This window comes from Microcaecilia unicolor, unplaced genomic scaffold (genome assembly GCF_901765095.1).
Source record: "Microcaecilia unicolor unplaced genomic scaffold, aMicUni1.1, whole genome shotgun sequence".
Taxonomy (NCBI): Eukaryota; Metazoa; Chordata; class Amphibia; order Gymnophiona; family Siphonopidae; genus Microcaecilia; species Microcaecilia unicolor.
This window is the reverse complement of record NW_021963486.1, coordinates 129,962-144,933: the sequence shown is the minus strand read 5'-3', so window position 1 is coordinate 144,933 and position 14,972 is coordinate 129,962. Positions and strand designations below refer to the sequence as shown.

General features: G+C 41.1%; 2 protein-coding genes across 2 annotated transcripts in view; both read left to right on the top strand.

Annotated features, from left to right (window-relative positions):
* LOC115459354 (zinc finger protein 282-like) overlaps positions 1–2,839 on the top strand; it is a 54,722-nt gene extending 51,883 nt beyond the window's left edge. Inside the window, exons 4-5 of the mRNA XM_030189192.1 lie at positions 2,549–2,737; positions 2,829–2,839. Coding sequence (XP_030045052.1) covers positions 2,549–2,737; positions 2,829–2,839 — 200 coding nt within the window. The remainder of the gene's footprint in view (positions 1–2,548; positions 2,738–2,828) is intronic.
* Positions 2,810–4,624, top strand: LOC115459351 (gastrula zinc finger protein XlCGF57.1-like). The gene has a single exon (XM_030189191.1). It carries the CDS (start codon positions 2,944–2,946, stop codon positions 4,594–4,596), a length of 1,653 nt encoding a protein of 550 aa, XP_030045051.1. The 5' UTR covers positions 2,810–2,943; the 3' UTR covers positions 4,597–4,624.
* Positions 4,625–14,972: the final 10,348 nt, after the last annotated feature.

Sequence of the window (14,972 nt, the reverse complement as noted above, 5' to 3'; positions counted from 1 at the left end):
TAAATGATTGTGGGGCAGTGCGCATGATGAAAAGATTTTATAACGCAAGATAAAAAACAACAAAAAACATTTTTTTTTTGGGGGGGGGGGTTGATCTATGATTACGTTTTGCACTGTGTGCAGAAGAATCTTTAATTAATTGCCACAGTTGTATGAGATCTTTTTTCCTCCTTGAAAAGTCATTCTTCACTGTTTGGGTTTTGATAAGTATCTGCAATTGATTTCAGTGAAGTTGATCTGTGATACTTATGTACTTATGACCTGTGCCACCAATCCACAGCTTCGCCTAAAGACATACCCTCCAACTTACCCAATTCAGTGCTCCACACTTGGTGCAACTCCTGCAAACTAAACTCCAAATGCCTCCCCACCTGTACTACAGAAGAACCAGCCACATCCAAATCCTGCACCACTAACCTACAAGAAATCAACTTATGATCCAACCAAGGCATGGCAGAAACCACTAAATCCGAAGCCAATTTAAACTAACTCTCCTCATGCTAAAACACCAAATCTAAAATATACCATCCCGAATGCTTGGCGACAGAAACCAACTAACACCAACCCAAACGAGACATTAAAAAAGTAAAATCCTGAACTACCAAAACAGACGCTATCATATCTACATGCAAATTAAAATTCCCTAAAATCAAGGTATCTTTAAACGACAAACCAGAGATACTAACAGCTTCATTCAAATAAGAGAAATCATGATACAAAAAACCAGGAGGACTATAAATCAAAAATACATTCATAACAACTGAACCCCAAAACAGGAATTCAATACAGAAACCTACCGCAAAATTATTAAGCACTTGCAATTTCAAAAACTCCTTTAAAAAAAACTACCAAAACCCTTCCCCCACTACTCTCCTAAGGACAAGAAAAAACAGCATAAGCAGGAGTCAACTGAGTGATGATTGCCAGATCAAAGTCCAGCAACCAACTCTCTGTAATACACAAAACATCAATGGAAGAATCAACCATTAAATCACATTTGATTTGAACCTTATTTCGGACAGATCATGCATTAATGAAAACTACATGCAAATTATGGCCAGGCCCACACCCAACTCCCTTCTTAACCACCCCCACAAACGGTGCTGATACCAATACCCTATCCCTCCACACCCTCCCCCTCCCTATGCCCAACTCCCCATAACAGCCACGCCCATGAATAACAGGAATAGAAGCAAAACACATTTTCACATTAAAACTTAACAAACCCTTCAATAAATGATCTACTGCCCGCACTTCCAGGGGCTCTCCAAGGGGCTTCCTAAGGGGCCCTCGGCTTCTGCTCACACCTTACGCAAGCCACCGACGGGCTGCTTCTGGGATTTAGTGCTTCAGTTGACAGCATCACAGGGCAGAGTTAGAACACCCCCAGTGGACTTGCAAGGAAAACATCAAAAGGTGGGCAGATCTTCGGGACAGAGCAAAATAGTCCTCTCCAGCCACACTCAGAACAAGCAGGGGGACTCCAAATCAGCTCAGCCGCTGTCGGGCCGCTTCCAGGATTTAATGCCTCGTTTGATGACATCATAGGGCAGCATCAGAGCACCCCAGCGGGCTTGCAAGGAAAACAACAAAAGGTGGGCAGTTGATTCTGATCTATGCTATGCTGGTTTTTGAGAGGCATAGAGCGGGTTGGAATGACACCAGACGTTGGATTAAGTTTCGAAAAATATGGGAGCCAGTTTGGAGAGGGATTCTTAATTACTAACTCAGAAGGTCTCTTACATTTGTTTAGTAGTTGGGTCTAATTCCAGCGTAAGGAACACAGCAGGATTTTGACACCCTCCCCCTCTTTTTTTCTTTAGGTTGTTATTGATTGGGAGGGAGAGGGTGGAGTGGTTTGGGGGGGGGGGGGTATGGGTTAGATTTAAACAAATGAAAATTAAACCAATTTAGGTTATTTATCTTTGTTAGAACAAGGCTTGATAGTATGTCATTATTATTTTTAGGCTGTGTTATTGTATTTTGGTTTTTACTGTCTTGTAATTCTTAATAAAAATTAATTTAAAAAATATCAGAATGTATGATCACATCAGGTTTATTTAGAAGAATGTAGATCATTCATTTTCTACATCAAAGGTCCGAAATTATGGAATGCTTTACCCATTGAACTTCGTTCAATACAAAATATGGACCAGTTTAAAAAAGCATTGAAAACTCATTTATTTCTTCTGGATTTTGGCTCCTCTGATGTATAAATTATGTTAATACTATGTAAATTTTAATCTGCTGTATGTTTGAATTGTACAGTTTTTTGTATGGTCTGTTGTGTAAAGAAATAATTTTTATTGCTTTTTTTATATTTGGTATGTGATTTGTTCCCCGCTTAGACTTTAAAAAATATAACGGGTTATAAATAAAGTTTTATTATTATTATTATCTACATCTCTTGCAATGATTAGCTTGGAAAGAAATATATATTCAGCAGTGAGGGGGTGGCAAATTTACAAAGGGGTAATATACTGATCTGGTTAAACTCTTCTCCTACAACAATGCCCAATGTTCACTTTTTCTTTATTTTTTAATCTAGAAAAAGATCATTCCAGAAACAGTAATGCAGGAATACATCACTGGAACCTCAGTGAGAAGCCTGAAGGGGAAGAGATGTTATCAGAAAGTGGCAAAGAAGAAATGTCTTTATGTTCTGACAAGGGAGAAAAAAGAAAATATCAAAATAAGGGAAAAAAATCAGCAAGAGGCTCAGTTCCACCTGAGCAAAGTACCGGCAATATCATACATACAGGGGAGGAACAGAAAAACCGAATGAAAGATCAAAGATGTTTATGTGATATTTGTGACATATTCCTCAGTCATTGTGTAACTCTGAAATCATGGCAGGGATCTGACACAGAAGAAAGACCTTTTAAATATACAGACTGTGGAAAAAACTTCACTGAAAAAGAACAAGGACAACAGAAAGCATGCATGTATGAGAAAGATTTCACTAAAAAGAAAGAGCTAATGCAACACCAGAAAAATAATGAAGAAACTAGAATATGTACAAGTACAGAATATGGGAAACGCTGTATCAATAAAGTAAACGTTACAGAATACCAGAAAAACACTGATAAACAAATATTTTCATGTACTGGTTGTGACAATAGCTTTGAACAGGAAGAAAACACCACAAGAAATGGAAAATTCCACCCAGAAGAGAGACCAGTTTCAGATTCAGAATGTAAGAAAAAGTTCAGTCACAAGAAAGCATTCACAGAGAATAAAAAAACTGCTGCTGTGAAATCACTCTCTTCTAGTAAATCTGAAAAAATGTTTTGTAGGAAGGCAAACCTCGCAAAATACCAGAAACAGCTGAAAGAAGAAAGACAACATCCCTGTTCTGTCTTTGATAATGGCATCCGTCGGAAAGGAAAACTCACAGTGCACCGTAGAATCCTTTCTGGGGTGAAACTGTTTAAATGTGCTGAGTGTGGTAAATGTTTCAGTCAGGAGGAAGACCTCACAAAGCACCAGAGAATCCACACAGGTGTAAAAGCATTTACATGTACCGAGTGTGGTAAAAGCTTCAGTCAGAAACCATCTCTCTCAATGCACCAGCGAATACATACAGGAGTGAAGCCATTTTCGTGTACTGAGTGTGGTAAAAGCTTCAATTGGAAATCATACCTCAAAAAGCACCAGAGAATCCACACAGGTGTAAAACCATTTATATGTACTGAGTGTGGTAAGAGTTTCAGTCATAAAAATAACCTGAAAGCGCACCAGAGATTCCATTCTGGAGTGAAATCATTTCCATGTACTATATGTGGCAAAAGCTTTTTTCAGAAGGGAGACCTTAGCAATCACCAAAGAATCCACACTGGAGAGAAACCATTTCAGTGTTCTGAGTGTGGTAAATGCTTTGGCCAAAAGGCAACACTCACAGTGCACTGGAGAATCCACACAGGAGTAAAACCATTTGCATGTACTGAGTGTGGTAAGAGCTTCTATGTGAACCAAGACCTCATGAAGCACCAGAGAGTCCATACAAAACCCTTTACGTGCACTGAATGTGGTAAAAGCTTTAGTCTGATAAAATCTCTCACAAAACACAAGAGCATTCACACAGGAGTGAATCTATCCACGGGTACTGAGTGTGGTAAGAGTTCCAGTATGACGGCATCTCTCACAAAAAGTATTCATACAGGAATGAAACCATTTACTTGTACAGAATGTGGTAAAAGTTTCAGGCAGAAGGCATATCTTGCAGTGCACCAGAAAAGTCATTCGGGAGTGAAGTCATTTGCATGCAGTGAGTGTGGGAAAGGCTTTATTGACAAAACAAAACTCGCAAGGCACCAGAAAACCCATTTAGGAGTAAAACCATTTACTTGCACTGAATGTGGAAAAAGCTTTCTTCACAAGTCATATCTCACAACACATGGTAGAATCCACACTGGAGAGAAACCTTTTCAGTGTACTGAATGTGGTAAATGCTTTAGTCAGAAAGTAACACTCACTGTGCACTGGAGAATTCACACAGGAGTAAAACCATTTTCATGTACTGAGTGTGGCAAAAGCTTCAGGCAGAAGATGCAGCTCACCACCCACCAGAGAAGGCATACAGGATTAAAACCATAAACTTGTACTAAGTGGTGTACTAGGTGTGGTAAAACCTTATGTAAGTACATAAGTACATAAGTACATAAGTACATAAGTAGTGCCATACTGGGAAAGACCAAAGGTCCATCTAGCCCAGCATCCTGTCACCGACAGTGGCCAATCCAGGTCAAGGGCACCTAGTTATCTCTTGCAGTGTACCAGAGAATTCATACAGGAGTAAAAGAACCATTTACATGTACTGAGTGTGGAAAAAGCTTTATTCACAAATCATACCTCATCAAGCACCAGACAATCCACACAGAGGTGAAACCATGTATATGTTGTGAGTGCGGTAAAAGTTTCCATCAAAAGGCAGACCTCAAAGTGCACCAGAGAACTTCATGGGAGTGAAACCATTTACAGACAATGAGTGTGACAAAACAAATCTCAGAAAGCACCAGAGAATACATTCAGGACTGAAAAAACATGCACTTAGTAAAGTTTTCAGTCATGAGAAAGTAACCTCAATTTGCTCTATAGAATTTATTCTACAGTGAAACAATGTATATGTATTTGTTTAGTAAAAGGTTTAATTGGTAGGCCAACTTCACCACACACTAGAAAATCCACACAGGAGTGAAACTATTTACATATTCTGAGTGTGGTGTAAGATTCAGTTGGAGAAGCCTCAACATCCACCATAGATTCCAGAGAAAAGTGATCCTTTTTCATTACTGAGTGTGGGAATGAATAGAGGAGGCAGGGCTCTGCAATGCTTGAACCAGCAGAAATAACAGCAGATCATCAAATGAAGAATGAAGTAATAATTTGAAAAAGGCTTTTATTGGTCCAAAGGAGATACTATGCTCAGTGTGACCACATTTTGCCCTACAGGAGACTGTGTCAGGTGCAACAACTGTCAAACCAGACATGGTAATTTATATTAAAACCTTAAACAATAAACCATAAACTTGAAGTCATAAATATCTATAATAAAACATTTAAAAACTCTAAAAGCATGATTTTAACATTAGCATGACTACAGTGTTGAGGACAAACGTTAAAATGAACAAACATGCAGAGTCAAACTGAAGATAGTGCTGCACTGTGGACACAGGAGGGCAGGAGTTTGAGGAGCAAACAGTGTCACCACAAACCAATTAGATCAATCCATGTGCTGGGTGTGGTAGAATCTTTGGCGCGAAGGAAAAACCATGGGCAGAAGATTCCACTAGGAAGATCTTACGTGCAATATACTCCAATAATAAATTGAAAACACCAGTTGAAGCACAAAAATTGCAGAGATATGAAGAAACTAGAAAAGAGAGATGACGAAACAAATTATTTAGAGAAAACTCCAAAATAGTTCTACAAGGAACTGGGAAAGAACATCAGTACAGTGAAATCACCAACTAAAGCTGAAACAGAAACGTTCTGGAGAAATGTAGATGGGGATCCTGTGTAGAGCATAACCAAAATGCAAATGCCTACTCTCCATACAGGAGAATTTGGAACGGGTAAACATTACAGCCAAAGAGTTGGAAACCAGGTTAAAAAGAGCCCCGAATTCAGGGCCGGTCAAACCCGGTAAACAGGGTAAGCACTGCAGGGGGGCGCCTGCCTTCAAGGGCGCTTTGCAAGCAAGCAAGCTCTGCTGAGGCTTTTGTTTTTCAGTATCTAATCTCTGCAGCTCATCTCAGTCTGGCTCCAAAGCGTCCCGTCCCCTCCCCCCTCCCAAGCAGAGAAATATCCTCCTTGTGTTTGTCAGAGGATGTCACTGCTCCAACTGAATCTGGCTCCGAAATAACTTGTGGGAGCTCAGCTAACCTCTGCCCCCTGCCCCCCCCCCCCCCCCCCCGGTGACTAGCGGCTTCAGGGCAAGAAGGAAAGTCTGAGGAGGCTCCAGCACAGGCACTCACTATGCCTGGCTGAGCTCAGGATCTAAGCAGCAGCATAGTATTCTCTGCAGCCACCCCTTCAACACATTGGGATTGAGAGTGAAACCAGGAGCTGGAATCCAGCCCAGAGAGGGCTCAGAGACAGCACAGTAGAGCCTGGACCCTTGTTTTGTCAGAGACTGCTGTTTAATGCTGCACCTGACCCACCCTTTTCCACCTCCACCCCCAACACAGCAACTCACAGGACAGGAGGGCTAGATGCCTGCTTTCAATTCCTAACCATCACCAATCTCTTATTCCCACTTCAGTAACTCCTGTTAGTCTGTCCAACTCAGATTGTAGAATATGTTAGTTTATGCTGATTAAGTCTGCCCTAGCTAGATCCTAAGCTGTGCTCGGTGGGAAGGCTATTGTGCTGCATGCAGAGTCTAACTTCTTAGGATTTCAGGTTAATTTTTGAAGAATTTGAAGAGGGGCTATCTCTGTTCTACATGTGTGACTGCAAGGCCAAGTGTCTGAATAGGGATCTGTTTGTTAGATTCTAAAATTTTGATAACACATTGTTTTTCAGAGTTGGCAAGACTGTCTGTTCTCCTAATTCCTGGTCTGTGTGCTAAGTTATTTTTCTTCTATACTGGTGTACTATTTTCATTGATGCCATGGCTGGTAAAAGGGGTGTGTCTACTGTGGGGGCAGAGCCATAGTGATCCCACCCCTGGATGGGGAGGGGCGCCAACTAATAGACTGCAGGAAGGCGCTAGAAACCCTAGGGCCGGCCCTGCCCGAATTGGAGGAGCCTTGGCCCAGCTAGAGTAACCAACATTTGGCTGAAGCAGTCAAAATTCCTTCACCAAGCCATGGCAAACGGCAAAAATCAATTGATCAGGTAGCCAGATTTGACACTGCTTTGGCTAACAGGAAGAACGCTTGTATATGCTGTTCACTGCAATACATACAGACAGACAATATACGATCATATAGACTGTAATATCATGGTAACAGCAGAAGGGCAATAAGAGAGGAGCATGGAAAACGAAAGACCAGCTGTTGCTAAATAAAGCTATCACAATTAGTGCTCAGAAAAGCAGAAAGCAACATGGATTGATGAAAAGAAAGCTTTTGATAGTGCCCCGCACTCCTGGATAATGAATTGCTTTAAAATGCACAAAATAATCTCTAAATTGATTGAGTACATTAACTTCACCATGAAACTGAGGGAAACCACTCTCCATCTAGAGTATGAAGATGTACAGTATGTCAGGATCCAAAGAGGAATATTTCACAGAGACTCCTTGTCACCATTCTTGTTTTACTGAGCATTTAACCCTTTGAATACACATATTAACTGTTTGGGTTATGGATTTACCTTTACCCTTATTCCCTTTATACCCTGTTCCTTCTATCCTCTCTGACTACCACAATTTATTGTATTTGTATAACTACTGGACTGGCGATAGCCATTTCGGTATATTGTAAGCCACATTGAGCCTGCAAACATGTGGGAAAATGTGGGGTATAAATGTGATAAATAAATAAATTTAGTCTTAACCCTAGAGCTGGCAAAGACCACTTGCTGTTTATAGATGATTTGAATCTCTACAGTTTCAGCGATCAACCTATGGTGGAACAGCTCTGTTTTGTGAAAAGCTTTGTAGATGACATCAGGATGACTTTTGGCCTGGAATAAATGTGCTAAAGCAATATTCCTAGGAGGAAAATTGAGTAAAGCTGAAAATATCTCTCTGACTGATGACTGAGCCATCAAGGAACTTGAACAGGAAGGGGTATAAAAATATCTAGCAGCAGAGGAAGGAGCATCAGTCCAGCATAAGGTACTGAAAGAAAAGACAAGAAAAGGGTAAGACAGGAGATTAAAATTGATACTGAAAAGTCTTCTAACATTGAAGAATAAGGTACAGGCTATCAACCAGCTTACGATTCCTGTACTCTTGTGTAGCTTTGGAATTGTGGACTGGCCTCTTAAATATCTTGAAAAATTGGATGTACGAACAAGAATATTTTGGTGTGGCTGCCCAGTTTAAGCTGCATCTCCGACCTCGATTGGAGCGTGTCCCTTTTTGAGAATTCCAAGATCGAGGAGTTTACTTTGGCCAAAATTCTTTTTTTGATATCCAGGAAGACCTCCAGTGGCTTCAAGAGGTGTGCCAAATGCAGATGCATGATTTCTGCCATGGACCCGCACAATTGGTACATTGGGTGCCTTGGAACAAATCATGTCCCCTCTGATTGTGATCTCTGTTTAAGAATGCAGGTGAGAACTCAGCAAATGCGACTGGCTCAAACAGAGCAACGTTTTGGGTCCTAGAAAGCCGGACCATTGACTTTGGCACTGGCGGCATCTACCTCCATGGCTGCTCAGACTTTGGTATCCACAGGGAGTGCACCAGCATTGAGTGGGTCTTCATCCTTCTCAATGCTGAGTGTTGATTGCAGGCCCCGGGACCAGTAAGCATCGGACCCAACACCGAGGACATGCACGGGTTCGGTGGACCTCCTCATCGGCACTGAGGGATTGAGGCTCTATGCATCGGGGGAAACCCAAGAAGCATAAGCACCTATCTTCCTCAGAGCACATTTACCTATGCCCGAGAAGCACTGGCACTGGAAGAAGTGCTCTCCCTCCTTAGAAGAGGTGCCGGTGCACAAGTCATTGAGCAGCCTGGTCCTCGCCATCGGTTCAGCACCGGCGTCTTCTCAGACTGCCTCTTCCCCAGCTCCCATGCCTTTGCCGATGGCCAACTTTAATGAGTGGTTCTGGAGCATGTTCTGAGAGAAGCTGATGCAGTTACTGCAGGGGTCTCCCGCTCAGGTACTGAGGGCGCTTGCACCACCAGCAGAACAACTCCAGGCCCTCTCCAAGGCTCGATCAGTGCTGGTGCCCGAATCTTCGATGCCGGTGCCTTGCAGGGTGTCGACCTCGACATCTGGGCATGCAGTGCCGCTCTTGATATCGGGGGAGAAAACTTCCCTGGAGTCTAACAATAGGACTGTACCTCAGGGCTCGGACCTTGCTCCACCAGGCCAAGGTTGGTGTTGGTGCAGACTCATTCAATTGCCTCTGAGTATGCAGAAGAGTCTAATTAGAACTGCTCATGGGAGTCAGATGAGGATCCATATTACTTTTCAGAGGAGGACTCATACGGTCAGAGCCGGATTAAGGCACAGACCAAGGAGGTTTTTATTTATTTTTTTATTTTTGTTACATTTGTACCCCGCACTTTCCCACTCATGGCAGGCTCAATGCAGCAGGCAATGGAGGGTTAAGTGACTTGCCCAGAGTCACAAGGAGCTGCCTGTGTCAGGAATCGAACTCAGTTCCTCAGGACCAAAGTCCACCACCCTAACCACTAGGCCACTCCTCCACTCCTTAGATTGAGAACAGGGGGTGGTACATGGTTATCTAGCCCAATGGGTTGAAGCCAATAGTCAGAGATTGCCACCACAATAGTTCACCCAAAACAATAACAAACACTATTGAAAACAATAGTAAAAGATTATTAGAAATAACGGATTGCCTATGGTCCATCTGTAAAACATCTAAAGCTATTCCAGTTGGATAGGCAGTGCCTTAAAAGGTAGAGGACAAAATAATTCTTTTTTACTTATTTGACAGCTGTTTAATTTATTTCAAAGCTTCCCACATGTAGATTTAAATATCATGAACTAAAAACTGAATATCACTAAAACGGCTTCAAAAATTATAGTAGCTGGTGAAAACAGCACTAATAAAGGCTGTATTTGTGCTCATTTTTCTACACTGTTCTATGCAATACAGTTAATACATGGTCAAATTTCAGTGTGGATAAGCTGTTTACTGATGGGTTCATCTTAACTGTTGCAATTTGCCTTGGGAAGCCTGGTGTTATAAAGATTGGAAGTAAAATTAAACTCTTCTTTCATTGGAGCACATGGAATCACATCTTCATCTCATCTCTTTTGTACAAATGGATTATTCAGTTTTGAGCATGTTTCAGGGACAAGTGGTTTTCATAAGTCAAAATAATAAATATTTTCTCTCATGCAGATCTCTCATTTGTTTAAACATAACTAAATGAGCTATAAGCTCCTAATGCACTCCACTGGTTTTCTTATATTTTGTCCTTGTGATAACTTATACTGTGCCAAAACTGGAAATACAGTGAGACAGAATAATAGAATTCAGTAACTTCCAAAACATACTAATTTTTTTGTTACATTTGTACCCCGTGCTTTCCCACTTATGGCAGGCTCAATGCAGCTTACATATTATATACAGGTACTTATTTGTATCTGGGGCAATGGAGGGTTAAGTGACTTGCCCAGAGTCACAAGGAGCTGCCTGTGCCTGAAGTGGGAATTGAACTCAGCTCCTCAGGACCAAAGTCCACCACCCTAACCACTAAGCCACTTCTCCACTAGCAACATTCCATCTAGAAGTCGGCCCTTGCAGATCACCAATGTAGCCGCGCAGGCTTCTGCTTCTGTGAGTCTGACGTCCTGCACGTACGTGCAGGACGTCAGACTCACAGAAACAGAAGCCTGCGCAGCCTTCTACATGGAATGTTGCTAGTGGAATAGCAACATTCCATGTAGAATGTCCAATAGTATCTATTTTATTTTTGTTACATTTGTACCCCGCGCTTTCCCACTTATGGCAGGCTCAATGCGGCTTACATGGGGCAATGGAGGGTTAAGTGACTTGCCCAGAGTCACAAGGAGCTGCCTGTGCCTGAAGTGGAAATCAAACTCAGTTCCCCAGGATCAAAGTCCACCACCCTAACCACTAGGCCACTCCTCCACTTGCGTTTGGATAATAACTGAGAAAATGCTGTTATCAAATCATATTAGGAAGCTTGACATTGACTCTGTTACCTCCATTTTACTATGTATTTCTCTTTTCCGGAATTGGTGATCACCATTACGGAACAATGTAAGCCACAAACAAACAAATAAATAAATAAATATCAACCAGCTAATAGTTTTAAGGCTAGAGTTTGTTTGCTGAACTCATGCTGACTCATTTCCCATTCACCAGATTTGTTTCTCTTTGGTTAATTTTAAACAACAAGCTAAGAAATGATTTACTCTTGTCTTACAACAAGAACATCAAGCTATGCATCACCATTTGGAAAACATAAATGTCATTCAGCTCCATCTGTTCTACTGCGGCTTTCCTTTAGCCATCATTATTCCTGGGCCTCATCAATATACAAACACACAGCGGGAGACAAAGGTTAACCCCCCACACACACACAAATGCCTTTTATATATGTGTGTGTGTGTGTGTGTGTGTGTGTGTGTGTGTATATATATATATATATATATATATATATATATATATATATATATATATATATATATATCACAGAACTGGAAAATGCTGGCACATTTAGACTTCTGAAATCCAGTGAATTTTATTTATACATAGGACTTCTTATCACACTAATTCAAATCTTCCAGAGTCATATGTCTTTATAACTTATGTCTTCTTCAAACCATCTCTCACTAGTTTCCCCAGAACTTCAGTGATGTTAATCACTACAACTTCAACTGCAGTGATATAATTAACATCCAAATCTTCATTGGTTCTTTCACACCTGACCTCCTCTTATATTTATATTTATGAAAATTTTTTTCACTTGTCTCATTGCTTCTTGTTCTATTGTCGGACCCAGGGGGAACGATGTCCGACATGCACGTTTCGCCCAAACCTGGGCTGTCTCAAGGACCTTCCCCTGCGAACACATAGGCCCATCAGTTAGATTAATTCCCCACACATCGGCTCTAAACCTCCGTCTAGGAAAAAGCAGTTTTAAAAAAAGAATAAATTCTTATAACTCACCCTGTCTTTTCATTAGCGTCAGCTCAGCAAAAGTAACTTAATAGCCAAGATGGCGCTAGCGTTTTTTCGACCACATTAAATATCAGCTGATTGATGACTCATCAAACCCCGCCCCCAGGGCGTTCCACCGACAGCAAAGAATCTCCCAAATTGCTGCCGGTGGTAGGAAGGAACACCTTAAATTAAAGTAGCCCACTTGATCTCAATATTTAAGCCCTTAGGCACTACTGTTTGTAAGGAAAAAATATTATATTGTTCTCTGAAATTCAAAAGTCTCCTTAATGACCCACCCTCCTCCCGATTATCTATACATTCCACAATTCGCCATTTAATATCATCCCATTTATGTTGTTTCTGCATCCAGTGATTCACAAGAGGGGCTTGGAGGTTTTGAGTTAGAATTCTAGATTTATGCTCATTCAATCTTACTTTAATTGGACGAGAGCTCCTACCAATATATATTAAGCCACAAGGACATATAATTGCGTATATAACATTCCTACTAGCACAAGTGGTTTCAGAGAGACTTCTCAAGACTTTCCCTCTCCCTGGTACAATCCAAGTTTCTCCTACAATGGCAAGTGGACACCATTGACAGTGTCCACAAGACCTTTGACACCTTTGACCAACCTTAGTCATATCATTATCCTTAAACTTTATTTTACTCAAACGCTCTCCCAAACTTTTACCCTTGGTAAATGATATAAGGGGTAAATCAGTGAAACAAGGATATAATTGAAGAACATGCCAATGTGTCTTAAGGATCTGTACTATTTTCTGACTCACATCTTGTGAATCATTGGATGCAGAAACAACATAAATGGGATGATATTAAATGGCGAATTGTGGAACCATAGTCTTCAAATAAAATCTTAGGGTCCAATCTGACTGAAAAGGACCATTGCGATTGTATTGTCTGTTTTAATTGGCTCCAAAACTCCTGAATCTTCAGGCAGAACCAAAACATATGACCCAGGGTCACCGGACTTTGCTGGCATCTGGTTAAGCTTCCTGTAGTTGTAATTTTGCCTATGCTAGCACGATAAGGTGAAATAAATAAACATATAATTTTGTATTGTAACTCCCACAATAATGCATTAAGCATGTAGTTCCTTGTGGAATGGAGAGTGCGTTGAATCTGAGGTACGTTGAGAGGTGTTTGTAAGTCAGTTGTCCATTGGCATAATCCAGCTCCTCAAATGAGTATTGCAAATACTTATGGTGGTACACCAAAGGAATCATATTTTGTGAGCTCAGTGTGAGAGCTTCATTCAATGTTTCATACATGTCTTGGTGAACTACTTTCAGAGGATAACCTTTAGCCAGGGCTTTTTTTGAGGGGGTACTTGGGGGTACTGAGTACCGGCACCTTTTCCATTGTCTGCTAAAATTGACCTATGGTCCCCAAGTTTTAATGAAAGATCTCAGGCCCTACACACCAATTCTGCCTTGTCATAGATTCTGTGACTGGTTGCAGGGGGCCTGGCCATTGTGGGGTGGGTCCCTCAGTGATCACCTCACCCCTGAAGGGCGGCCTGGCATTTGAGTACTGGCACCTTTTTTGCTAGAAAAAAATGCACTGCCTTTAGCCAAAACTTGTTGGCTCAATAAACGGGTTTGCTGTTGAAATTCCTCCAACGTGCTACAAATTCTTCTAATACGGAGGAACTGACTTATAGGGACAGCCTTTTTTCATTGACGTGGATGGCAACTTGAGTATTGCAACAGGCTGTTCCTATTGGTGGGCTTCCAATAGATTGTGCTCTTTCAATACCATGGTATCCAAAAATGATGCCTCTTTGTCACTATATGAAATTGTAAACTTTAAGTGTTCATCTAAGGTATTAATCCATGTTGCAAAACCTTTTAACCACTGTTCTGATGAGGTCCATATTAAAAATATATCATCATCAATATCATTTTGTCTTTACTGAGTACATTTTCATATTTGAATCTCTGTATATTCATATTGTTGAATGTGTTTCTTTTGAATTGTCATCAATAAAAATGTTGAACCATAAAAAATATATATATCGTCAATAAACCTGACCCAATTTAGAATATTCGTTTTCCAAGTGGAGGGATGAATATAACATTGTCCAAATTCTGCTACAAATAAATTAGCAGTCCCGGGAGCAGCTGATGTGCCCATGGCAACCTCTTGGTTCCGTAAGTAAAAAGATATTATCAAAAGAAAAGTAATTCCGTGTAAGGATTAGAATTGTAAGTGTAGTCAAAAAATGATTAGTTACTCTATGTCCCACGTCTGCTTTTTAAACAACATTGTATTAAGTGAGTAGCAGAAGTCTGAGGAATGCTGGTGTATAAAGTTTTAGGGGCACTTTTACTAAGTTGTGTAGGCGCCTACACGCATCCACCGCGTGTCAATTTGGAACCCACTGCCCGGCTACCGCATGCCCCGGGCAGTAATTTCATTTTTTACACGCATCTGTTATGCGTGTCCAAAAATATTTGTTATTTTCTACCATGTGGCACTAATCGGGCGGTAATCAGCAGTGTTACCATGCAGATGATTACCGCCCAGTTAATGCGCGACACCTTACCGCTAAGTCAATGAGTGGCGGTAAGGTCTCAGGCCCAAAATGGACATGCACAGATTTTTATTTTGCCACACCTCCATTTTTGGCAAAAAAAGGCCTTTTTTGCAGGCGCAC